A 25,402-nucleotide genomic window follows, 5' to 3' on the forward strand; every position below is an offset into this window, starting at 1 on the left:
GGATATCTACAATGCGCTGCCAATGACAGTGCCCAAGGAATTGCGCGCCCATTCATCAAACCTGGCCTCCGCATCGGCAAGAACATCAAAGCCGAGTAAGCTCTTCTGATAAGCAGCATCTCCCCAATTCCACTTACTTGGCCCCTGCCATTTGGCTAGGGGCAGACTTGCCAACTCCCTGTCCCGGGCCAACTGCATCTCACCGTCAGGCAGGTGGTAAAATTGTCTCGTGAGAACCGCGCCTGATACGTTTACCTCTGTGCGTTGCTTGCGCAATTGCTGGTAAAGGTGGAGCAAGCTTGTCAGTTGAGCGTGGCGCATCAGTGGCCGCGACGATAAACTTTTCGTTTGCAACCGTGCAAGAAGTAAACCGAGAATAGCGCCATCTTCGACGGCCATAGCAGCGCCTTGCCCTTGATACGGTAATGTAGGGTGTGAAGCGTCACCTAACAGGGCGACCGGACCCTGGTTCAACCATTGGTCAGCTTGCAAATCCAACACATAACCGGGAAAATCTACCTTTGTCCATTTATCGAGCTCTTTGAAGTGAAGCAGCTTCCATTTCAAGGCTGTTTTGAGGCAAGAAATGATGCGATTCAAGCTTGCAGGTCAGCAAGGATACCCCCGATGAGCTGATGAGGCTTACATTGGATCCCATCCCTCAAAGCACTTGATCATTTCGTCAAGGCTACCCTCGGCTGTGCGGACGCCCGGAGGCAAATCGTCTGCAACACTGTAGACTTATCAGCAACTGCACTTGACGTTCGGAAAGGTTACACTTGCAGCAGGACCAAATTAAACTCAGTATTGTTCCTCAATGGATAGAATACAGCATGTCGATTCGGGCCCAGCCAAACTTGCACATTGGTTTTCTTGATCAAGGCATTGATTCTCTCATCGTTGAAGGATTCAAGCTGAGAACGAGTAAACGTCCCTCGATACGCTAAGTCGCCTGTTTCAACTGGTGGCATGGGCCGACCCAGCACAATCTCTCTCATGCTTGACCAGAGTCCTATCGTGCGTGGTTAGCTTCAATGTCTAACTGAATTGTCAAAGGAATCCTCCACTATACCATCTGCTCCAACGACGACGTCGGCATCAAGCCGTTTACCGTTCTTGAGAATGACGACTTGTCGTCCTTCTAGCTCATTGGAACCGGCTTCCACGTTCACGACGTCGGAGTCTGTCAAGATACGTGCACCACCGCTTCGTGCAGCGTCTAGCAGCACTCTTTGGTAGTCCCCTCGTTGAATAGCTCTTTCAAAAATCAGTCATCGCTATTCTAGCGTGTTTTTACTCGGGAGATCACTTACAGCCATTCAGCTCCGTACTCCTTCTTCACTCTTTCCCCTAGGGGCTTCTCAACGATGATCTCCCCATCCTTATACCGGCGCAACGTGAAGTCCTGCACAACATAGGCCCCAGCTTCCTTCAGTTTCTCTACCAACCCAAAATGGTGCATCACCCTGCAAGCATTCGGTGGAATATGGATCCCTGTCCCGATAGGGTCGATCTCGGGCACTCTTTCGACGACAGTGACATCGCAAGGCGGTTTTGTCCGGCGACAAGCAATAGCGCATGCTAATCCTCCTAGTCCCGCTCCCACAATAACAACATGAAGGCTCTGATTGTTCTGTTGCCAATTAGCACATGCGATATAGGCGAACAAGATTGAATTTCTGACTCACCTGCGGCTTGCTTACCGGCGCTGCCATTGGATCTATTGCTTTCGATGTAGCCTTCTGCCTTCATGCAAGGTGCAAAATTCTAGTGTGTATGGAATATATGGAAGATCCAGATCAATCGCTCAATTGTGGTGGTAGAGATTGGGTGACTTGCTCCGAGGCTCATTCCGAGAACACTCGAATGGAGGCGGCCAGCTTCCGTGAGGAGTGGTAAGTGCATATCCTTCGGGATTATTCTGGGCAATGCTGAAGGCACAGAGACGCCCGGCATATGTTGTTTCTAACCTCGATACATGTAATTCTCGGAATATTTAAGAATTGCAATAAGAGACTTAGGGCTACGCCGTGGCGGAGCGATTGGGATTATCGTTGGAATTCCAGATAGGCGTGGTCTAGAACAGTGCGCAGAAATTGTTCTACGCTCGTAATAATTGTTATTAGTTTCTTGGAACACTCGACTCGATCTAGAAAACCTGAATGCCTCAAGGTTTTCAACAACTGTGTCTATTGTGATTCTCTCCATAACTCTCATACTCGTCCCCTGTGCGCGACGATTATCCATTGCTACGAAAGCTACCACAACTATTCTATACTGATCATCAGCTAGGCTAGTAGTGATCGAAACAAGATAGTCTCTTTTCGAGCCCATTGTTCGAGGTTCCGATCTTAGTTTCTCTGGTATGCCCACTTACACATACTATGCGCATGAATAGCCTCAGTAAGTGAAGCGAAATGAGGGATGGTCATCTCCCAGGTTCTTCAGCTCCTCCTCTGGTAGATTATATCTGTCGTCTCTTTTGCCGGCGTTCCTCAATCTGTTCTCCCGAACAAGGACAAACAAAAGGGCAGTTGCAGCGAAAACATTGACCCAGACCAGACCCAGACCAAGCCCAAACCCCAACTTGAAAGTAGGTGCTTGGTTTGAGATGTAGATGTTCGAGGCGATGATACCTGAGATATTACCGAAACCCAGCTGCATTGCTGAGCTGACTCCGCTTTTATAATGGCCCGACACATTGTTGCTGAGCCAGATGATGATCATTGGGTGGACAATAAACCCTCCAGTCAGGAAGAGAAAGATGGCAAAATATCTTACTCCAACCGTCACCGAAAGCATGTTCAGAAGGACGACGTAGCCAATTGTTGCAACGAGGCTCCCACCGAGTATGAAACCATATCGATGTTTGATCGTGTCACTTATAAAGGCGCATGTTAAAGTGGAAACAAGAGCCACTGCGTAGATTGGAATTGACATCACTTGTGCCTTGACCGCAGTCCAGCCGAGCTGTCGCAAGATCGTAGGGATGAATAAGGAACCAGAGTAAGTTGTCGTCGTGATCCCAATGTACATGATGACGCTAAGAAGTTAGTAAATGATCTACCAAGCAACTCAGTCACACTCACCCAAGGTATATCTTGACATCACTGAAGATCCGTTTCGCGGTCTGCTTGTTCCAATGATTCATGGTCGCTCCGGCCCGATCTTCTGCGACTCGTCTTATGATGATTTCTCTTTCATGTGGTGCCAGGAACTTGGCGGTTTCAGGCCAATCCGGAACAATCCAGAAAGATGCCACAGCAATGACAACGGTAGCTAATCCCTCGAGAATAAAGATCCATCGCCAGGAAGCATAGCCTCCAACGCCTTCCATATGGGAGATTGCATAAGCTAGAAGCCCACTGGTGGCCCCAGCCACGATCCCAGAGCTGAAATAAATGGTGAATCGTGACTGAATCTCGTGGCGTTTGTAGTACATCGACATCAAGTAAACACACGCAGGGAAGAAGCCAGACTCGAAGACACCCATCAAGACGCGACAGGCAATTAGCCCCCCAAAGGACTTTGTCAGGCCGTGACACACGGTCAAGACACCCCAGATGAATATCATTGCCGAAATATAAAGTGAGGGTCGACAATGCTTCAGCAGGAGGTTACTAGGAACCTCGAGCAGAATATATGGAATGAAGAAGAGAAATAGTGCAATATTAAAGTCGTTGCCAGTCATGTGGAGATCGGCCTCAAGTCCCTGAATCCGAGCATTGCCGATATTGATACTGCGTCATGAATTAGTTCAACTCCCAAACATGATGTTGGCAGGCCTACCGATCAATAAAACTGCAAAGTTGTAGCAAGAAGAGAATAGGAATCAGGTGCCAATCAGTCTTTCTGAGGATCTTTTTCTCAAGGACGGGGTCAATTGCATCACTGTAGTCGTCTTTGTTGGCAGCCGAGGTATCACTTCCATGAAGAACCTCCGCGTCGCCAGTCTCTGCTATCTTCTCAGTCATTGCCATCGCTCAGAATTCTAGTGAGCTTGCAATATGTTGCACTGTACGAGGTCTTCTTCGAGAGCGCAACGTTCGAACTTTTAAAGCACCCCGTACTGCCATGTCTTGTAGAACTTCTGACTTAACATTTCTTGCTGCGAGCTACAGCCTGCGGAACAGGGATGGCACATTCCGCAACCTAGGAAAAACTCGATTGAGACATGCCAAGCAGCGTGTCCCCCCAGACCTTCGATCTCGCCTAGCTTGGTTATCCGCCTTCCCCAGAATCTTCCTATCCGGGGGCTCAGAATTATCTGTCACCATTCTCCACCGGCAATTTCGGTATATCTGGGGTAGTAAGCATACGGATACGCAGATGTGGGTGAATCTACTTGAATGATATCTTGGCCACGAACCGAGATTCAAATCCGGAGGTCATCATACACATATTCTAGAGCATTAGTCCTGGGTAACGTGTTCGGCAAACCTTTTAGCTAAGACAAACAAAGACCATCCGAGGAGGGGCTGAGGGGTGCTCGTGGCTGGGAGAGATTTCCGCAGCCCCATTTCATCAAGCAACCAGGACCCTGTCACAGGAGTGACTATAACACGGTTGGCTTCATTGAGACATAAAATGAAGATTACTCAACTGGTGTCTACGGAGGTGCTCATGGAACTATCTCTATCTAGCCAACGAGGGACGCGCAGTCAGAGAAAGCTAAATAGGAGAAATGATCCAACCTCAGTGCACATCCCCTAATCATGTGACATATCATGTGACGTGCACTTAGGAGAAGATACTTTCAAGTCTCGACTCAGACTTGGAAGTCTTCCGAGATACCTAGTTGCTTCTTCTATCACAGGCCGGTAGCAGTCTGCAGTAAGTGAAATAGCAGCCCGTCCGACAAGCCAGAGTATTGAGGCTAAACTGAATCTTTTATGTGGTGATCGGATGTCAGCGGCCAAGAGACTGCTTACACCAAGAGAAAACACTTGACACGATCATCTCTCTCTACCTGCAATGCAGAAGGAGAGGAGTTCGTCTCGAAAGCAGTACAGTACAGCACCAGGTCAGCCACCAATGAATTCGGCTCAAGATAGCAGGGTAACAGCAAGCTCTGGTCAGGAGCTTGGCGAAGGCCAAGTGTGACATTTATAATGGCTTCATAGAGCTTGTCTTTGCAGATCACTATACAACCAAGCTCAGAGAGGAAGCTCGCTGAACAAAGAGTGCTTGGCCGCCAGGTTCATATACCATGAATATGACGCAAATCCCTGCATGATGCAAATTGCATACGCTGTTCTTCCAGCATGGCATAGAACACAAAATGGGCTGGCTGCACCCCACGCGGACCACGCATGAGATTTCAATCTTTGATTCTAGGATGCGCCACCTGGTCTGAAAGCGCGTGCTTTACATTCATGAGCATAGGAGAACATACATCGATAAAATGAAGCGACAATTTACCATGAGAAGCTTATTCTCCCAGGGGGGCATGGCTCCTGGAGAATTGAAGGATCTAAATGAGACGCAAGCATATCCTATCAACACCTTCTTTTGGTTTTTCGAGGCTCGCAACAACCCACTAAATGCACCTCTTTCAATCTGGATGAACGTGGACCTGGCAGTTCTTCTATGCTGGATTTGCTTGTTGAGAATGGTCCATGCTTCACTAACCCAGACTCCAACTCTACAACACTCAATCCTTGGTCGTGGAACAACGAAGGTCAGTAACCTACCCAATGTTTGAATTTTACGAACTTTATACGATCTAGTCAATATGCTATATCTTGACCAACCAGTTCAAGTCGGATTATCGTACGACACGCTTCAGAACATCACCATCGACCTGATAAGCGGCGATTTCACTCTCCTCAACGAGACGGACACTGTACCAGAACAGAATCTCACCTTCAAAGTTGGTACATACCCCAGCCAAGAACCGAACTCAACTTCCTCCGGAAACCTTAATGGTGCCCGAGCGCTATGGCACTTTGCGCAGACATGGTTTCAGGAATTCCCCGGCTACACCCTAATGACAGCCGTATCAGTATAGCTACCGAATCCTATGGCGGTAGATATGGGCCGTCATATGCTGCCTTTTTGAGGAGCAAATTCATTAGATCGAGAATGGTACATGGACGGACGAGGATGGCGAAGAATTCATCTTGCATCTCGATATTCTCCTGGTCATCAATGGCTGCATCGATCGACAAGTTCAGTGGCCATCCTACTCTCACATTGCATTCAACACATACGGAATCAAGACTGTGAATAAGGCCATCTACCAGCAGATGAACGACGCCTACTACGGTGAAGGGGGCTGTCGAGATCGAATCAACAAGTGCCGGGCTCTATCATTGGAATTTGACCCTGACCAACGCGGAGTGGACACCTCGGTGAACAAGATCTGCCAGGATGCGGAAACATTCTGGACAAACCGAGTCCGCGACCCATATCTCGACCACTCCGGCGGGAATTACTATGACTTCGCCGCATTTGATCCAGATCCATTCCCGGCACCGTGGTACGTTGGATGGCTCAACCAGCACCAGGTTCAGCGGGCATTAGGCGTGCCTTTAAACTTCACACAATCCTCGTCCCTGGCGTCTACCGCATTCCGCAGCATCGGCGACTACCCACGAACCGGATGGCTGGAGGATCTGACCCATCTCCTCGACAACGGAATTAAAGTTGCGCTGGTCTACGGCGACCGTGATTTCGCCTGCAACTGGATTGGCGGCGAAGCGGTATCTCTCGCCATCAACCACACGCACACTCAAGACTTCCACGAGGCAAGCTACCAGCCCATCCACGCCAACGAAAGCTACGTAGGCGGCCAGGTGAGGCAATACGGCAATCTCAGTTTCAGCCGCGTGTACGAATCCGGCCACGAGGTACCATCGTATCAGCCCGAAACAGCCTATAAAATCTTTCATCGAGCTCTGTTCAACCTAGACATCTCGACCGGTGAGGTTGACACCGCTGCCAATGGGAGTTACAGCACCACCGGACTGGCTGATACGTGGGCGTTCAAGAATGAGGATCCGCCGGAGCTGCTGTGGGTCTGCTACTCGTATGATCCTACGGCGACGTGCACGGAGGATCAGATGGAGGCTTTGTTGAATGGCTCGGCGGTTGCTGCAGATTGGATTCTGGAGAATGAAAACAGCACGAATTTGTACCCGAGCATTTTCACTTAAGAACGGCCCATGGCCTGGCCAGCAAAAGTTTAAGAGTTGCTACCGATGCCACTCACTTCAGGTGAGGAAACCATATCCTATTTGTTAATGATTGTAGGGGGCCCATCTTCGAGATATAACCCAAGGACTAATACTTAGTATTTATTGTTGAAAATGCTTTCATAACTTTTGAATGACCCCGTTCCTGAGCACCATTCACGTTCCTACGCATCACCCTCTCCGTCCTCATCCAACTCCGGATAATGACGATAAATGCCCTGCGAGTACTTTTGTCGTCTATCACTCTCAAGATATGCCTTCACCTTCTCAAGACCCTTGATACGATCGTAAAGCGCAAAAGCGCGATCATAATCGCCGCTTTCCCGGAGCTTAGCCGTACACTTAGGAAACGCGAATGACACACCATCCAAGCATTGGAAAAACACCAGATCCGCGTACGTGAGTTGGCCGCCGTAGAGATACTCACCGCCTTGCGAAGCATCTCCTCTGAGGACGCGTTCGAAATACTCGAGAAATTTAGGAAGGCGGTTTGCGCGGTAGTCCTTGGCTTTCTTGAGGGCCTCGGGCTTCTGAGCTTCGTAGTAATCGCCCGTGGCGATCGGGTGGTGGGTGTCGTGCGTTTCGTTGGATAGGCCGTCCAAGGCGGTCAGGGCGAGCGCGTTGACGTGGTAGATTCCGATGGGGTCTTCTTCGATGTTAGGGACCAACTTGAGCTTGGGACCCAGGTAGAGCAGGATGTTGGGGGTCTGGGAGATTGAGATATCTTCTCCGTGCTTGAGGACCGGTGGTGCGAGCGGAGGCGGATTGTGCTCGTCACCTATGTTCTCCCCACTGATCTGTGCGAGGACGGCGTTGATGCCGTCCTTGCTCTCGTTTGAGATATCGCTGTACGGTGTTCCTGAGGCTTCAAATGCGAGACGTACGTGCTCTCCTCGTCCTGGGATTGATGGCCCTGTTCATTTGACGGCTGTGAGTCGCTTCTGAGCATTTGCTAAAAGGAACTGCTAAAGAGGGTCATGAGGGCGGGGTTCAGAAGCCTTACAATAAATCAAGGTATAAGGCAGGTCATCATTGGTCTTCTGGCGTTTGCTTGAGCGTGTTGTGGTAGACATCTCGAATACTCGAAGAGACTGGTAGGTGTAATCTACTAGAGGCTGTCTGGTTGCAAGAGGCGAAACAATCTTCGTAAGAAGTCGCTTGGATGTTAGTGGGCTGAAGGTAGGAAGAGACCGCTGCCACAGAGATTGGAATGCCAGGATTGAATACTCGAACAATACAGGACCCAATGCAATCTCTTCTAGAGGTCCTTGTCCTATTTCTGGGTCAAGTTGATCAAAGAGGTATGACGGAGTGATGAGGTTGAGTGGACTTAATATGCCCCAGCATGGCATGCCACCTTTTACGCGGATGTTTCTAATGTCGGAATGGTTCCGTCGGTTGTCGGGCCGATATACCTCCGAGGCACGTGACGAATGACTCAGTGCAAGGAGGAGTGTGACCTGTTCCTTCTAATGACTCACTTCCAGCATCCCTATGGGTATCAACAATGGGTAACAGGTATCACGGTATGTGCCAGACCATTCTGAATGATACAGGTAGTTTCCGAAGCAATGCATAGCCCCAGACTGGCAATCTTTTACTGCCTATTCAGGTGCTTGAGATAGATATGTTAGATCACAACGCCAAATAATGACGCCAGATATTGCGAAGATGTGATGCAGTCACGAAAGCCCGAGGTCAGCATCCTTGAAAAGGCCTATTTTCATTAAACCGGCTGCCAATCATACTCGGTCAGGCTTACTTCAGTTTGCGCCCCAAAACTTAAGGCTTGCAGTACAACCCCTCACAGTGATCAGCGTGAGGTGTGAGGCTGTTAAGCGCTCCGGTATCTCCTCTTTTTGGCCGACCTTGAAATTAACACCCTTGGGTAATCTGTTCCAAGCCGGCTTCTCCTAGATAGTTGGCATTATTTGGGCTTGCGATAACCGTCATGCTCAATTATCGCCATCTCAGTCTCAAAATGAGCACAGTCCAGGACTCGATGATCTTCGGGAATATCCTCTCCACCCCAGAGTCTGCAGCAATTTGGTCTGACAAAACGCGAACGCAGTGTTATCTGGCATTTGAGGGTGCCTTGGCGAAATCTCAGGCGCGGCTGGGAATAATACCACAAAAGGCAGCCGATGAGATTATTCACTTCTGCCTGGATGTCCGAAATGTCGATTTCGAGGATTTACGACAGCAGACCGAATTGATTGGGTATCCAGTCCTGGGACTGGTGAAACAGCTGGTCAAGCATGTCAACGAGATTGAGCCTGGGCTGGGTGAATGGGCTCACTGGGGTGCGACAACTCAGGACGTCACTGATACTGCAACCGTCATCCAATTGTGGGACACGTTGAGTCTGTTTGAGAAATCTCTCCATGGAATCATTTCCTCTCTGCGTTTTTTGGCAGAGCGGCATCGGTCGACACCTATGGCGGCAAGATCCAATTTGCAACAAGCTGTCCCCATATCGTTCGGTTTCAAGCTGGCCCGGTTGCTGGCCACGTTTCTGAGACACCAAGAAAGACTCAAGGACGTTGAACATCGCCTGACGGTGCTCGAGTTCTCGGGGGCTGCCGGCACTTTAGCAACGTTGCCACCCTCAGAAGATCATCCGAACCTGGGTCTGGAATGCCAGAAAGAACTTGCCAAAGACCTCAACTTGAAAGTTCCAGACATAGCCTGGCACACGGAAAGGGACCGAATCGCGGATTATGGAGCATTGTGTGCCATGCTCACAAGCACTTGCGCCAAATTTGCTCTCGATGTGAAGCTTATGAACCAAACCGAAGTGGGAGAAGTCTCCGAACCATTTTTGCCTCATCGAGGGTCTAGCAGCACCATGCCGCAGAAGCGAAACCCTATATCATGTGCCTACATAACCGCGATGGCCAGCACCGTTCGGCAATTGAGCACGAGTCTATTCGAGGCAATGGTCGAAGATCACGAGCGAAGTACCGGTCCATGGGAGATTGAATGGATTGTCCTGCCACAGATATCGACTCTCACCCATGCGACACTAAAACAGACTGCAGAATTGATCGCTGGCCTTGAAGTACATGAGGATGCAATGAAGAAGAATATGGATATATCTAAAGGTGCAATCGTGTCTGAAGCCGTGATGATGGGACTGGGGAAGACCCTGGGCCGGCAGTATGCCCACGACATTGTCTACGACCTGTGCCGGAAGTCACATGAGGAAAGCCGACAGCTGTTGGATCTTCTCTGTGAACACGATGAGATCAAGAGCAAGCTAAGTAGGGACGAGCTGGAGAAATTGTGCAACCCTGCGAACTACCTCGGATATAGTGAGGTGATGGTCGATCGAGTGCTCAAGCTCGCTGATGAGCCTCGAAAACCGAGGAGAGCGAGTTTGGTATGAACGAGTACGTGCACAAGTGCGAACCGTACGACCAAACAATCTCCTTAGCTAGCCATGTTTTAAGCCTCCGCGCCTGCCACCACAGCACAATCAGCTCATATCAAGAAAAGCCTATTGCACTTGCCCATCTACACGTAGATGCTTCTTACTACAAGGACGCTCCCATCTGTTTCGACTACACGAACTGCCTAGGTACAGTCAAATCACCAAGACTCAGATATCAGTTACGTCGGGCATATCTTGCTTCTTCACTCCACAGCCTTCGCCTCCGACCAGTATCGTTTCCTGCATGTACGACTCTGTTATGTTTCCGATGATCATCCCTGTCTATCAGTCAGACGGGGCTTACGAAAGACCATATCGTCCTCACATACCATATTTCAGGCCTAAGATCAAACGAGCGGCGAAGAAGACGGGCAGTGCCCTTGGCTGCGCAAAGGCAGATCTGAGAGATGAGGACCAACGGTAAGTGCCACTCTGACTTAAACTCACGACTGCCATTCCGTCGCAGAGTAGACCTATATTCCAGTGCCAACCAATGTCGCAGACGGCCAAAACCACGAGCCACGAAGCCCACGGCTACCTCGGCGCAGAAGCATAAGGGATTCATGGACCCAAGAAGAGACCCATCGTGGAACCCTATGCCGTACACCCAAAGAAAAGCCGACTCGGCCGAGAAGCCGCTTCCACAATCTGTGACCTCGAAGCGTCGACTCGCGCCTGCACCCTCATCCACGAATGCTCGGAAAAATACAAACACACCTCGGAAGACACATGACAAGTTGCGGAGCGTGTTTGGTAGTCAAAAGGAAACGAAGCCTGAACTCTCACGAGCTCATGGGGAAGGCAAAATGGCAGATTCTAGAAATCGACAACCTCGACCCCATATTCGTGAAGGGGCAGAAGACGATTTTGGGGTTGGTGCAGCAGACATCAAGAAAGATAAGAGTGCGAAACCCAGTAGTGGCAGCAAGGTGAAGTTTGTTTCATAGCACAATTGGTGATTACCTGGGCCGCGGATGGTAGCTCAAGACTGCTGGCTTGTTGATTTCGGTTTGGAGGTCGCATCAAATTGGACTATGGGCTTCAGTCGCCAGAAAGGGGTGGCTCTCCGGCATTCTCAATTAAAAGATTGGAATACGATAAGACATCGGTACACCTAATGAAATAACCTCGGGATGATTCAAACACAGAAGAAAACCAGTACGGGGGACAACTGGAACATATACGAAAAGGCGTAACTCATTCAATTCAGACTTGTCTGGTGTAAGTAAAATCTTTGTACATGAAAGTGTAAAATGACACTTGGCCCGCGAAACGGACCACCAAGCAATAGCAAACAAAGCCACTGCTGTCAAAACGCTCACCTGATCCCATATTCCAGGGATCGCACGATCGAGCGAACGATCGATTTTCCTTGTCTCGATTCGACTCATCTCAACTTCCCCCGCCAAAAAACAGCGCCTGCTCAGGAAAAAAAATCAACCTCAATTGCCGAAGGCAGAATTGAACGCATCCGCGGCAGCCTGGCCAGTGGCAGCACCGGCTAGTCCCGCCGCGGCGGTGCACGCGTCGATGGTCGCCTTGGGGGCTTTGCACTTGGTGTTGAGTTGTTGGCCTTTGGGAACGCGAAAGATATTAGCTCGGCAATTAGTAGAAAGGGGGATGTGGATTGCAGTGGAAAGGAGAGAGGGATGAATGGATAGCAGAACTTACAGATAAAGTCGGTGATGATCTTGATGTTCTCGGCTGAGCCGTGAGGGAAGTCGGTCTTGTTAGCGGGCTCAAAGGCCATGGCCTCCTTGCGGCCGTCGAGGTTCGCGGCGAAGATGACCTTCGCGTTGCTGCAGGTGCCGATGTCGAGCTTGTTGCCGGGAGAAGGGGGCGCGGTGGTGGTGGCGGGGGGCGGGGCTGCACTACTGGTAGCCTTGGTGTCGGCGGGTTTTGTCACGGTCGCGAGGGTGGTTTTTGCGGGTTCGGCAGCGCCAGTGGTGGTGACGGGGCACTCTGTTGCTGCTGCTCCGCCAGTTGCGGCGGGAGGGGTTGCGCCGCCTGCGGTGCGGGAGGCAACGAAGGCTTTGACTTCGTCTTCCGTGGCGTCTTCGACGATGAGGTTTTGGGTGAAGATGCAGCCCTGGGTATCGTCGAGGTCATCGCAGGTGTTTCCGGCACCGGTCGGGTCGCCGATCTCGCCGGGCGCGAAGGTGCCCGAGTCAAGGGCGTCCAGTGGGTCGCCGCCGATGAGGGCGATCTGGACGGCGAGCTCAAGCGCGATGGCTTTGTTGGTGGCCGCCGCGCCGTCGGACGCCGGGTCCTGGTGCTGTGAGATGGCCGCGATCTCGGGGTTCACGGCTTGGATGGACGTGCAGAGCACTGACTCCTGGCCCACGGCGCCGGTGTTGCGCTCAAGGGCGCGGTAAATCAGGGATGCGATCATGCCGTCCAGGTCGTCCTCATTCTTGGCGTTGGTGAATGCTCGGTCTGCCGTGGCTTGTTGGAGACAGTCGGTGTCGGTGATCTTGCCTTGGCCTGCCTGGCCAGCGGCATTGCCAAGGAGGCCGAAGACGGCATCTTGGATGTTGTCTGGGTTGTCCTTCCGGAGGAACTCGTTCACGATAGTGAGGAAGATCTCGTGAGAATGTTCTTGTGGCACCTCACGCCGGTGGAGCTTGGCATTCCAGATAGGTGATCGTTTGCCGATGGATCGGATTGAGTGGCCATGGCTATGGCTTCGAGGCATATGAAGGTTAGCTGGACGGGCGACAGCGAGATCCAGCCCCATAGCGAGGAGCACTGAGAGGTAGGTTGTTGGATGCATATTTGCTTAATGATTTCACTGTCAGACTGTTGAGAAAGACTCTCGTAGCGAGTGTGATGTTCGTTTTCAAGGTCGTTTGTCGTTGAAGGCGAAGAAGAAAAGAATGTTCTGGTAAGACAGTGATTGGTTCTCCGGGAACGACTTGAAATGGAATTGAAAGAGTGTGGTGAAAAGAAAGGAATCAAGATGTGGCGAAACGACCGTGTATGCCCAAGCTAGCTCAGCTGCTTGAAGAAGAGAATCCGTCGAAGCAAGAGAAGGACAAAAAGCGATATATACACATCCTCGTGGCCGCAGAGCCCCCTCCCAGCTCTCAACTCAACCATCTTAGTGTGCATGATTTAGGTTTCCGATTCAGATGCATGCTCCTGGGCTCATCTGAGATGCTAACAATTTCGGCCGAGGGCTTCGTGGCCAGGAGCAGCCTGTCGCATCACGGACCGCTAGTGATATTGCGGGAGAAGCTTGGGTAGGACGAGATACCGAGCATCCAAGCTCAACAGATCTCAAACAGAGCGCCTGCCCTCTTCTGGCCTTGGTGGCCTCAGGGCAGCTGAGCGATTTTAGTCGTGGTGGACGGAATACCTCGATCCCTAGGCAGTCCTGATACGGAGTAGACGATCTAGCGTTAGGGCCATGTCATGTTTCTGACGCTCTAGAAGCGAGCAGATGACTACCACCAAGCTCTCAGCAAGACATCGAGCTATGCAGAGAGGAGAAGAGTCGTAGTGAGAAGTGAGATTGGCTGGGTGTCTGAAGGGGCTGAAAGGCGGTTGAGAAGGTTTCGCCACGTTTTGACCTGCAATCGTGCAGCAAAATCGCCTCCGCATCTTGGCGCCTGAAACGCGCAACCGTACGGAGGACGGAGTAATTAATGATCCTACGAGGGAACCCCTGACCGGCCTAGCCTCACTGTTTCCCTTTCCCGAACAGCCGATCTTGCTGCTCGCTTCGATGCTCGTTTACAAGCTATCCACAGTACTCCGTACGAAGCACCTCGTGCGAATATGCTGGCCACTGGCACCTTGTGCAATCAAAACCCAAAATAAATCAAGGGAGTTTGCTCATTTTGCCCTGTGACCTTTGACCTCTGACCTCTGACCTCTAACGGCCGTGTACTACGAGGAAGCATCTCGTACCAAACCCAAGACGTCTTGGTCCTTGACTCTCGCTCCACCACCACCTCTCAAGTAATTCAGCCTAGAAACATCTCAAAACGCAAACGCCCGCACCACTTCTGTCAGAGAAAGGCTGTCTTTTTCGTCAATGTCGTAAGTTCGAACAGAGTTCAGTCATGCGAGTCATATCCAAGAATATCTGCTATGCAGCCAGCCCTATCCTCAACCCTCGTGCCGCCACCACCACCAGCATTACCTAGAGCACCCTAGTCTGTTGCACCCAAAGCACCGCTCATCTCCCTCCAGCACCCATGCGCGTGATCCCTTCCATAATCCCTCCACCCCTTCCACCGTACCCATTCGCCTTGCTGCTAGGCGCTTTCAATCCAGAGCCAGGGCCTGGGATACCAGAGTATTTTCCTGCCGTTGGCTTCTGTAACATGCTCATCGGTCGCGGCCGGCTCGTGGTTGTGGGCCCTGGACTTGGTCCGGTCATGCTATTGCGGTTGAACTTGTTCGGACTGGCAATGGCAGCCGCCGAGCTCGGCCGCCCGTTGCCATCTTCACTTCGTGGGGGGCTAACAGGGTGGGCTGGCTGTCGTACAGCCGCTCGTTGTTCTTCTTGTTGACTACTCATCGCCAGGAATAAATCCACTTGGGCGACCAGTTCTCCCTTTTCCACTCGTTCTTGTTCCAGTTCCTTACGGAGAGCCTCTGTTTCCTTTGTTAAAGAGCCCACCTGACTACGTAGTCCTGTGGCTTCTGCTTCCGCCATCTTCGTGTTGGCAGTGGCCTCTTCATTCCATCTTCGAAGCTCCTCAATCTGGCCCTCCATCCTCGAAATCAGCTCACTTTGTCCAGGCATGACTCCGCTCATGGTGGCTTCCTTTTCGGTCTGCAGCTTTAATACCTCTTCCTGAGACGCCTTCAGTTCGGTGCGAAGTTGTTCCACTTGTTTGATCCAGCGCTTCTCGTAGCTAACCTTCAGATCGGAAACTTTACGCTCATGCTTGCTCTTGTAAAGAGCATGCAATTCACGGGCGACCTTTTCAGTAGCATCCTTGACCGCAAAGTCAACGTCATTGCCTGACCCAGGGGTTGCCGGGTCACCATTCTTTGCAGGGCTTGGACTGCATTTGAAACGATCTGATCGGAGTGTATCGAGAGAAGCTTGCAACTCTAAAATACGAACTTCCTGCTCCTCGGCTTGTCGCTCGGCTTCTTCGCTCTGTCGTCTGAGCTTTTCCTTCTCCCGCTCCTCGAGAAAGACGTTCTGTTTTACTTCCCGAAGGACTTCTTCCATTTCCCGACTTCTTCGTTCTAATTCATCTTTTGTATGTTCAATTTCTTCGCGGGAGACACGTTCAGTTCGCAGCTCCTCGCTGATTTTGCCTGCTCGGACTTCAGCATCAGTGATGGAACGTTTCAAGGCCATTACTTCGGCTTCTTTGCCAGAGAGAGTCGCCTCTAGGCCCGAAATACGTGATTGTAATTCTGACCTCAGGGTTTCGAGTTCTCGTGGGGTGATGGTTGGAATGGACCTTGGGGTTGCCATAGGTTCCAGGTCGATATCCAACAAATCCACTCCTAGGCCTGTGGAAGCACTGAACATGCTGTGTCGCTGACTCGCAGGGGTAGCAGGTACAGTCCTCTCCGCAAATACAGCTTGATGCTGCTTCTGCGGTGACCGACCCGTAGCTCTTTCCCGATCAACAGAAGCCTGTGAGCGGTGGGCAGGGCTAGGATTGACCTTGATAGGGAAGCCCCCTCTCCCTGACGGACTTCGTCTCATGCCTCGGGGCGCTGAAGTTGGGGGTGGAATGACAATATTTGTTTGAGTAGTAAAATTCATCAGATCTGTGGGTGAATCGTTCGAGTTACGTGGCCTTCGAGGCGTCGCTTCATCGTCTTCATTGGAAGACGTGCTACGCCGGGAAGATGATAGCAACCGCAAGGGTCGTTGACCCGTGGTTGGAGTGCTGGAGATTATTGAGGTGCGTAATTGCTTAGATGGAGACCATGGCTCTGGTCCTGGTTGTTTAGATGGGGAGTTGCGCAAATTGGCGAATCGGGTCATGTCTGTAGGGATAGCCGAGATTGTGCTAAGATCACCTACAGTTTCGTCATGAATAGTTTTGTCGTCTAGACTGAGGGTCAACGTGAGATCGTCAACTTCATCTCTGCCGACATGGTTGACTGTATGATCACGCTCTGGCGAAGGGGAAATGCTGCTGCTCGGACTGTGGTGGAGAATCGAATCGTCCAAAGAGTCGGTGTGGGTAGCTTTTTGCATGTTCTCAATTGCTTGAGTCAGGCCTTCATTGAACCGTAATGTAGGTTCAGTAGGTGAGCTAGGAGGCGAGTCCGTCACCTTAGCATCATCTTGTAGGCGATATTTTATAGGCGAGAACCCTTTTCGTGGGCTTGCGGATAGGCTAGGAGAAGGGGAGGGAGAGGTTGGGTGGTCCATGGTCATATTCGACTGATGTATATTTATTGTTTCTATCGAGGTTGTTGTTTGCGCAACCGCAATGGTGGACATAGCAGGAGGGGATTTCAGGCACTCGGTGGACAGATCGAATTCTTGTTTGTGAGGGAACTGGAGCTTGACAGGAGAAGATCGCGAATTCTGTTTGGCAGGCGACAAGGTTGACAATGGCTTAGGCATTTTGGTTCAAGGCGAAGTCGTAGGAGAGGGATGTGGTAAGTGGAATGAATGGAAGGATGTGAAGAGTCGCCATGAGGTATAGAGTATAGATGTTTTGTGCTGGTGTTATGTCAAAGGTGTCAAGCATGCGGGTTGCACGGTGACGGGAACGGGAGGAGGAGATGGAGTCCAAATTAATTGGATTTGGGCTCAGTGGTTCCTGGCTAGCCCGAACAGGAAAGGTCGGGATAAACAATGCCAAGCGTCTAGTCCCAGAACGGCCAAGCGCAGTCTACTGCCGAACCTACCCTGCATTAGGCAAGTTGCTGCTCCTCGCTCAAATTTGTGTCCTCATCTCCTCCTGCATCGTACTTGCATCGTCTTGCATCGTCTTGCATCAGCCTCTCCACCGCACACTTCTAACAGGCTTGACTTCTAACGCTTATGCATCAATCCCCATCGATATGCCATCGCTTCGGCCGCCTTTTGTCTGATTTCGAAGAAAAGGAGACGCAATCAGCTACTTCTGGAATTGTGTCGTGCCTCTTATGATTTGATTCGGTCTCCATCTAAAACATTTCTTTGGAGCAAACCCTCGCTCCATGCCGGGTACAGTAGATGAGACAGAGCCGTGTTCAACGCCAAACCTTGATTGGTGGCAACGTATCGATATCATGCAGAATATCGATAAAAAAAGATTGATTGGGGAAGTTGAAGCAATTCACTGATATCTCCTGAGAACCCCCGCCGTCTCGCTAGGTTTGTGTGCAGGATTGTGATCAACAATGGCTGGGCTCAATCACCCCTTTTTCAATTGCTCGATCTTATCCTGTCGCTCTTTCCACAGCATTCGCACCATTCCATTCGCTGCAAGCAGAGCCCCGTTCTCGTGAGAGCCGTTCCAGATCCCTCGATTGATGAGTGGGTCCTGGGTCTCCTTGTGGTGACTTGGGTCTCCAGTGGACTCATTACACCTTTCCAGAGTCTGTGAAACCCATTTCGGACCTTTCCAGATCGTATGCTCGGCCAGGATGGCCTGATGCGTGTTGAATGAATATCCACTGAGGCTGCCGAAGCTCGTCACCATCATATCGGTCGGTCTGAACAAGAATATTGTACTCCAGAGCCTCGTCGCGCAGACGTTGATTGCCACGATAATTGATTCTAGGTCCAACAGCGCCAGCTCAGACTGAAGGAAGCGAGCGAACTCATCGCTCGGCACTTTCGGGGCAAAGGTCTCCCCGCTGTGGCATGGTGCCAGGACTGTCCCAGTCATGGAGAGCACTGTCTTCGAGAGGCTCAACAACTGACTAAGTACCGCAAACAGCAGAAACGACTCTCGACTGATGCGGTACGGGCGTGCTCCATGTGCAGCTTGTCTCGACTGCAATGCTTTATCGACGTCTGCTGCAACGATTTCTACGCCACGCAGAAAGTGGTCAAGCGCTATTACATCGACCAGTCTTGGTTCACTAGATTCCATGGAAGCCGTCCCCAACCTCCGTGTAAAGTAGAGATCCACGACCCGAGCACTTAGGTCATATCTTTTACACAAGTCCTCAAGAAAGCGTTGAGACTGCCTCTTCGATATATCGTTCAATCGAGAGTTGACCTGTCTGAAGCGCGGCAGGTCACCATTGAAACTAGCATGCTGAGTGATCTGGACCAGTATCTCTGTTGGAAGATCCAACAGGGTGGCCATTTCTGATCACAAACTTCAGATCGAGGAGAGAGAAGATTCAACCATTATCCATGTAGGTGGCAGCCTCCACTCTTTATCTCTCATGCCGTATTTATCCGCGCTGGAATGATTAGTAGTTTCTTTGCGTCTTGAGGCGTTTAGGTAATGCACGAGACTGCCCGATTTGGAAGTTGGTACTTGCTAAATTCCTCTTAGTGCCATACTAATCAACCCGCCTCGGCGTCGGAGCCAATCATGTCTTTGTCTCTGAACGGCATGCTATCATAATACAGCTTCTAAACTAATGTCATCGTCACTTAAGGTCCTCACTGCCAGTAGTTCAGGGCCACGCATGCTGTTGCTCTCAAGTTGAGTCGGTGATAACGGTCGACAGTCTTATAGCTTAGCAGCTGCGGGGAATGCCATAGTCGCGGGATCCATGCTGTAATTATGGCATGCACGAAGTTATTTTTCGATTTTATATTCATCTTTGGCATGCCGCAAGCATCCGCCCAAGAGGAATGTCCACACCTGGGTATATCATATTCGCTACTAGTTCTACACCGGTTTCGAAGACCCTGGGAATCGGCGTCAGAATGCGCTTCGGTAACTACTCCTCAGATCGGATAAAGACTTTATAATTCGTGAGCAACCTATAAGGAGCGAGAACGCGGACACGAGTATGGTGGATAGATCCATGTTTTCATGTGACAAAACACTGCACTGCTGCTAAGACGATTCTCGATCATATGGACACTCTTTGCAGTGGTGAAGCTGAGATAGAGTCGAGGGCAGAGACAAGGCCGAAAGCGGAATACAGAAGCCTGTCCACTAGGGCGGCTCCAGCACAGCCTTCAGGCTTAAGAAGCTGGAGTTGCGCGATGTTTGTTAGACTTGCTCCGTCTTTAACTTTTACTTCGTACCGCAGCCATCGGAGGCTAGGACTGACGAGCCATCCGTCGCCGACGTCGACCTCACCCTTGGCCCTTTTCAAAATGATGCTCTGTATTGCCAAAGCAGCAGAATACCCAGTTGTGTAGTCATTGATGACAATACCAGGCGGCCACTGAGGTCGACCGTCGCCCTCATCCTGACTCATAAGACTCATCAGCCCACTGGACGCAGACCCTTGCATGTCGAAACCTGATTTCGACTTCCAAGGGCCCGTGTTTTCATAGAGACGTACACGACATAAGATAATGCTTTGGTTAAGGCTTCGGCTGTCGTCGTCGCTAAACCCGAACTTGGAGATAGCACCGTCTCGGTAGCTATCAACCCACGCGTGCGCATCTTTTACCAATGTGGAAAGCCTCTCGCGATCAGCTTCCTTGTGTAGGTTGAGTCTACTGGATGCGGTGCCCAAATTGGCGCATGTATAGACGAAAGTATGCTCGAAGCCGTGTGTAAACATGATCTGGAGGACGGAGGCACCATGCTCAGCCAAAGTGCGACCCATTGAAGGACCGGCGATGGCGTGAGTAACGCACTGTACACGGAGGCCAGACAGTGGACGTGTTGGATTGGCAGGGAGATACGGAGATGGAGAAGGAGGGGCTCCAGAAAGGCTGGACGCATGTCGTTCGACTGGGACCCTTGGGAACTTTACTAGGTGAGAGCCTTGAGGATGTGCGCCCATGATACTTCCGTTTGGCAGAGGGCCATTGGCAGGCCAGCCTCTGTGGCAGCTGCTTCCAAGTCTAGATAGGTTGAAAGAGCCAGTACATTAGCTGGAAAGCAAGAGAGCTCGCTTTTCGCCATCATGATGGGACGTACCGGACCTAATTCACTGTTTCACTTTCTGTCGCACATCACTCTCTGCCACTGAGCAGCCTAAGAATGACGTCCACTTGTACACCAGGTCGACATATACTGCACTCAGCACGGCATATCTCCCATCCTTGGTCTCAAATATATTTCTCATGAATGGATTTCCGACGAGCATATCGATAGTGACCTCCTTGCCATTGAGTGTGGGTGTCATGCCGATGTCAGCGTCTATATAAGTATCTCCTCTTCTCAGGTCGACTTCTATGCGTTGGTTCAAGCCTTCACGAGCTTCGAATATCTGAGCTGCTGCAATCGCGTTGGCCAGCGATGGGATGGTACCTACTAGTGACAGGGTTATCTTCTCAGAATGAGTCTTTCGGGGAGGGGGATCGCGCCTTTGTAAACAACATCGGGGCTATTGGGAGAACTTGGGTATGGAATAGCAAAATCTGTGAGAACGTCCTGGAGTTTTTGGTCGGCTATATGACGTGACGAACTCGTGACTGCTGGCTTTGAACGTCCACCAGAAGCAATCAAGGATGATATATTTATTTTGTCCTAATGTAAGGACGTGACATAAGAGGATCTGCTTCACCGTATTTATCGAAGACTTGAGGTGAAATCTTGCAAGGAGGAAAAGGCTCCTGGGGTAATAAGAGGTTACAAAGTACGGGATAAAAATACAACGGGTATCCTCATAGAGCAGGAACCAAAATTCGTTATATACCCTACTCTTGATATTTTGACCCAGAACCTGGGTCTCTTATTGTCTTCTCATCAATTGGGCGTTTGTATGGGACGCTAATTTATGGCACATTGATTATCTTGTCGTGGGTTCTGAACAGTTCTCTTGAGTGTGGTCGTGCGGATGTACATGGGCGGAGTCAGATATATATAGCATCTGCCGATCGAATATACAGCAAAGCGGAATTCCGAGGCTCCAAAGAATTCTCTTTCGCAGTACTCTGCAATTAATCTGGGTTTCAGTCTGTCCCAGTCAAAGTTATTAGCCCACAAGATTTCAGGTTCGGAATGGAGTTCGCGCATCTGCTTACGAGAGTTTGACCGGATTTTTCGGGTGCCTTGGCCCACTTTTCCATATTATTGTTCATGAGATCTAAGTAGCAGCGGATAGAAGCTTTCCTCCAGGTTATGCGAAGGAGGTTAGCTAGGACATATAAAGCCCTTGAATTCACGCTCTGACGACCAGGTTGATTGTGAAAAGAGACTCCGATCCCTCTTGAAAACTCACCTGCACATTCAGCAGAGGCTGAGGCCGAGTCTGAGGACGGGAGAAGCGATGTTGCCGTCAAGCTGGTGACTGATTCGCCCATCGACACGATTTCCGGAGCTGAGGAGAGGCGTGTCGTCAGAAAGATTGATTGGTACATCATGCCACTCATGATCACCTTAATCATGCAGTACATTGACAAAGCCATCCTCAACGGTGCTGCCCAATTCGGCATGTCCAGGACTTACACTTGTATATCATCCAGGGAATTGACCCTCAAACCAGCCAACATATTTTGAATCTCAAAAGGTTTTCCAATGCGACACTCATCTTCTAATGGGGTTGACTAGCGGGCTGCAAGTACGCAACCGAGACAGAAGATGCTGCAGAGAAAGATTGATGATAGGTCTAGTACTTCCAGCATCCTAAATGGCGCAGCAATTGCCCATTGCCAAATTTCTCGGGGGCACGGTGATTGTCTGGGGTGCGGTAGTGATGCTCACCGGTTTTTGCACGAATTACCAAGGTTTCCTGGTACAAAGGTCTTGCACACTCTATTCCTCATCTCGCCAATGCCTAGCGATATCAAATTAACGACAGAAATGACAGATTCTTCCTCGGCTTCACGGAGTGTGCCGTTGCTCCTGGTTTTTCTATTGTCATTGCAATGTGATGGAAGAAGGCAAAGCAGCCGCTCCGGTTCTCAATTTGGTACACTTCCTGTGGGTTGGGAGTCCTCGTTGGTTCCTTACTCGTCTACGGAATTGGGCACATCCACGGTAGCCTCAGCCAGTGGAAGTAACAATACCTCATCCTTGGCGCAGTCATTATTCTCTGGGGTGTCTTTGTGGTTTTCGCGCTGCCCGACAGTCAGATAACTGTCCGCTTTCTCAGTGACAGGGAAAAGATCGTCGCAGTCGAAAGAATGCGTTCCGAGCAGCCTGGTATTGAGAAAAAGAAGTTCAAATTGTACCAAGTCAAAGAAGGCCTTGTCGACCCCAAACCGTGGATCATGTTCGGTACAACTTTCTGCATCCACTTCGTCAATGGCAGCGTTTCCGGCTTCGGTTCGATCATTACCAGGAGGTTCGGCTACTCGCATCTCAAGGCTATTCTCTTGGTTGGGGCGACAGGGGCCAGTGTCGTCGTCTCTCTCATCATAGCAGGATTGACTGGCACACACTTCCGGAATGTTCGAACCATTCTCATGGCTGTGGTAGAGATTCCTGTGATCATTGGCTCGCTTCTTGTCTGGAAGAAGGATTGGGTGACCAGCCGTGGCGCTGCCATTGCTGGATTCATTTGCCTGGGGTCGCTTGCAGCAGCGTACATGATGATTTTGGCAATTTTAGGAGCCAACACAGCAGGCCATACAAAGAAGGCATTTACCTCCGGCCTGATCTAGTGCGCGTGGGGTATCTCGAATGGTGTCGCCCCATTGACCATCAAAAAAACCTCAGAAGCGCATGAGCATTCTCCGACTAGTTTCAAGGCATCTAAAACGCTTCTTGGCAGCTTACTGCTTCGCGTCTACCTCCAATGGCAGAATTCCGTCCATAATCGGAAGTTTGGCAGAATTGAGGAATCCACAGCAACTTTGCAACCTTCGACGATCGGACTAGCATGGACAATCAGTATTTCAGGTATTTGTTGTGAATTATTGTATCTACTCTGGCTTGGCCGAAGTAGCTACCAATGGTTACTATGAAGGGAACGAGAGTCCCCCTTTCGGTAGCCGTCAGCACAGGCCCTTTATGCCCCGAGGTGGTTGTTAACATCACCGGGCAGGTGTGTCCCATAGTGCGAAGCTCGAAAAGTCATATATTGGTACCGCATTAACAACGTCCCCAAGGTCGTTCTGCTCCCACCATGCTGTTCCAAGCGTAGGGACCAGCTCTTGGTAGGTTCCCTTGCCCGGAGCGCCTTGCAGATTTCTGACACAGTTGCTTGGCTCTTCATCTCGAGCAAGTTCCTCCGAGATGATTGCAAGGTAGGCAACAGTTGCATCTGGCACGAGCTGCTGCACGAAAGGCCGAATATGTAGACCGCTGGACTTGGAAAGACTTCTGGCCGTTGATATTGCGGGTTGGACATCAGCCCTCCATCTAGTCCTCTGGAATTCTAAAAGCGTGAGGGCCGTAGCGACTGACCGAGAGGCTTCTTCGGAAGAAGATTCCCCTTTCTAGTACGCGTAGATAGTGATGCACACGGCTGTTGTGATTGTGCGAACCTGGCGCCAAGTCGGGGGCAACGTGATGACGGATTGAAGCTGCCTTCCCAGTGTATCGTCATAGCACTGCATTCGGTGGTTGCCATCAACGAGATTACAGGGCTGGAAATGTCGAAATAAATTGTGAGCAATATCTGCGCTGCGCCAAGGCAGATACTCAAGGATAGAATCCAGTGTGCTTCTGAGAGGAGAAGTGGTGCCCGTAGGATAACTCGAGACTTAGAGGTGTGTTAGGAAAGCCAATTGGGACATGCTCTCCGAGATCAAAGTAAAAACTTACCAGAATACATGTATTTGGACCAGCACCTCATAGTTGAGCTCACAGGTCTGCCCATTGTCCCCCTTGGGAGACTTCGGCTTCCCGATGGTTGAGCAGACACGGCACATGATGGATTCTAGATCTTGGACAATCTCGTATGTGTAAGGCCGAGTGTGTAAAGTTTCTAGGACCTCGCCATTGAGTGAGATAAGGTGCACAAACCTTCGCAAGGTTGGATACTTGGTTAGAAGAGGATTGAATAGATCCGGTGATATTTCCGGCGTGTTGATAAACGGGGCTATAGCATGCGTCATGGAGCAGTACCTGAGAGGCATTAGCAACGATTGATCAAGGATGAGTTTCTTATGCTCACTCACTGGTTAGCAAAGTAGATCATGAGGTAAACACGTAGAGGCTGGGTATGGACACTATGGTCAAGTTGTTGAATGCCTAAATCGTGGGTCACCTGTACGGCGGGGGGCGACTAGAGCCCTCCCTCTGTTCCCTATACCCGTCCGGAGCACACAGCAATGTTGAATAAAAAGAATAGAAACTAGTTCCAGCGTTGAATCTCGGTGTAGTTGTCCATCATCATGGTCGAAAGTTCAAGGAACGCGGGCATGATCTGTGGGTTGGGATTGGGAGAGCTGTGAATGGCAAGGGTCCCAAAAAGAAGGCTTAATCGGTCTAGGGAAACATTCTCCGGGCGAAGGTTGATGTGGCCAAGTTGTGAAAAAAGAGATGAACCATGAAAAAGATCGCCGGCGGCCTGACGCAGCTGAAGTAAGTCGAGTAGGTCAATTTGCAACCCTCTGGACTCGCCAGCCGTGTTGAGCATTTGTTCAATATCCGAGAGCGTAATCGACCATGTTAGAAGCTGTAGTTGATAGTGGTTCTGGAAGCTCGCATAAAGGCTCATTTTCTGGTTACGAGTATCAGATAATGCGTCACAAACATATTGAAACCTTGCGCAGTCCCTCTGGGGCGGTGCGAGCAATGAGCGGGCGGATCACGTCGAAAGGGTCACCCGCCTTCGACCCGGATGGAGTTCGAGGTGCCTGAGTGCT

The 25,402-nt window shown here is 50.5% G+C and overlaps 11 protein-coding genes across 11 annotated transcripts; 3 read left to right on the forward strand and 8 right to left on the reverse strand.

Moving 5' to 3' along the window:
- Positions 1 to 6: 6 nt before the first annotated feature.
- On the reverse strand, positions 7 to 1,715 carry A1O9_03981 (uncharacterized protein; the record flags this gene model as incomplete). Its single annotated transcript, XM_013406273.1, has 7 exons — positions 7 to 465; positions 520 to 601; positions 647 to 733; positions 778 to 1,012; positions 1,073 to 1,257; positions 1,314 to 1,633; positions 1,689 to 1,715. The coding sequence occupies 7 exons, from the start codon at positions 1,713 to 1,715 to the stop codon at positions 7 to 9; spliced, it is 1,395 nt and encodes a 464-aa protein (XP_013261727.1).
- Positions 1,716 to 2,400: 685 nt separating this feature from the next.
- Positions 2,401 to 3,974, reverse strand: A1O9_03982 (uncharacterized protein; the record flags this gene model as incomplete). The annotated part of the gene is made up of 3 exons (XM_013406274.1): positions 2,401 to 3,043; positions 3,090 to 3,740; positions 3,790 to 3,974. The coding sequence occupies 3 exons, from the start codon at positions 3,972 to 3,974 to the stop codon at positions 2,401 to 2,403; spliced, it is 1,479 nt and encodes a 492-aa protein (XP_013261728.1).
- Positions 3,975 to 5,734: 1,760 nt separating this feature from the next.
- Positions 5,735 to 7,157, forward strand: A1O9_03983 (uncharacterized protein; the record flags this gene model as incomplete). The annotated part of the gene is made up of 2 exons (XM_013406275.1): positions 5,735 to 6,004; positions 6,078 to 7,157. 2 exons carry the CDS (start codon positions 5,735 to 5,737, stop codon positions 7,155 to 7,157), a joined length of 1,350 nt encoding a protein of 449 aa, XP_013261729.1.
- A 203-nt stretch (positions 7,158 to 7,360) lies between these two features.
- A1O9_03984 (glutathione S-transferase) lies at positions 7,361 to 8,269 on the reverse strand (the record flags this gene model as incomplete). The annotated part of the gene is made up of 2 exons (XM_013406276.1): positions 7,361 to 8,109; positions 8,200 to 8,269. The coding sequence occupies 2 exons, from the start codon at positions 8,267 to 8,269 to the stop codon at positions 7,361 to 7,363; spliced, it is 819 nt and encodes a 272-aa protein (XP_013261730.1).
- A 908-nt stretch (positions 8,270 to 9,177) lies between these two features.
- Positions 9,178 to 10,584, forward strand: A1O9_03985 (3-carboxy-cis,cis-muconate cycloisomerase; the record flags this gene model as incomplete). The annotated part of the gene is made up of 1 exon (XM_013406277.1): positions 9,178 to 10,584. The coding sequence occupies one exon, from the start codon at positions 9,178 to 9,180 to the stop codon at positions 10,582 to 10,584; it is 1,407 nt and encodes a 468-aa protein (XP_013261731.1).
- Positions 10,585 to 12,071: 1,487 nt separating this feature from the next.
- A1O9_03986 (uncharacterized protein) lies at positions 12,072 to 13,324 on the reverse strand (the record flags this gene model as incomplete). Its single annotated transcript, XM_013406278.1, has 2 exons — positions 12,072 to 12,202; positions 12,301 to 13,324. The coding sequence occupies 2 exons, from the start codon at positions 13,322 to 13,324 to the stop codon at positions 12,072 to 12,074; spliced, it is 1,155 nt and encodes a 384-aa protein (XP_013261732.1).
- Positions 13,325 to 14,812: 1,488 nt separating this feature from the next.
- A1O9_03987 (uncharacterized protein) lies at positions 14,813 to 17,188 on the reverse strand (the record flags this gene model as incomplete). The annotated part of the gene is made up of 1 exon (XM_013406279.1): positions 14,813 to 17,188. The coding sequence occupies one exon, from the start codon at positions 17,186 to 17,188 to the stop codon at positions 14,813 to 14,815; it is 2,376 nt and encodes a 791-aa protein (XP_013261733.1).
- A 796-nt stretch (positions 17,189 to 17,984) lies between these two features.
- On the reverse strand, positions 17,985 to 18,869 carry A1O9_03988 (uncharacterized protein; the record flags this gene model as incomplete). Its single annotated transcript, XM_013406280.1, has 1 exon — positions 17,985 to 18,869. A coding segment is annotated over one exon (885 nt), but the record flags the coding sequence as incomplete, so codon positions are not given.
- Positions 18,870 to 19,593: 724 nt separating this feature from the next.
- On the reverse strand, positions 19,594 to 20,829 carry A1O9_03989 (uncharacterized protein; the record flags this gene model as incomplete). Its single annotated transcript, XM_013406281.1, has 2 exons — positions 19,594 to 20,545; positions 20,636 to 20,829. 2 exons carry the CDS (start codon positions 20,827 to 20,829, stop codon positions 19,594 to 19,596), a joined length of 1,146 nt encoding a protein of 381 aa, XP_013261735.1.
- A 1,178-nt stretch (positions 20,830 to 22,007) lies between these two features.
- On the forward strand, positions 22,008 to 23,251 carry A1O9_03990 (uncharacterized protein; the record flags this gene model as incomplete). Its single annotated transcript, XM_013406282.1, has 2 exons — positions 22,008 to 22,098; positions 22,671 to 23,251. 2 exons carry the CDS (start codon positions 22,008 to 22,010, stop codon positions 23,249 to 23,251), a joined length of 672 nt encoding a protein of 223 aa, XP_013261736.1.
- Positions 23,252 to 24,233: 982 nt separating this feature from the next.
- On the reverse strand, positions 24,234 to 25,254 carry A1O9_03991 (uncharacterized protein; the record flags this gene model as incomplete). The annotated part of the gene is made up of 4 exons (XM_013406283.1): positions 24,234 to 24,294; positions 24,357 to 24,659; positions 24,713 to 24,763; positions 24,890 to 25,254. 4 exons carry the CDS (start codon positions 25,252 to 25,254, stop codon positions 24,234 to 24,236), a joined length of 780 nt encoding a protein of 259 aa, XP_013261737.1.
- Positions 25,255 to 25,402: the final 148 nt, after the last annotated feature.

This window comes from Exophiala aquamarina (assembly GCF_000709125.1).
Source record: "Exophiala aquamarina CBS 119918 chromosome Unknown aczIA-supercont1.3, whole genome shotgun sequence".
NCBI lineage: Eukaryota > Fungi > Ascomycota > Eurotiomycetes > Chaetothyriales > Herpotrichiellaceae > Exophiala > Exophiala aquamarina.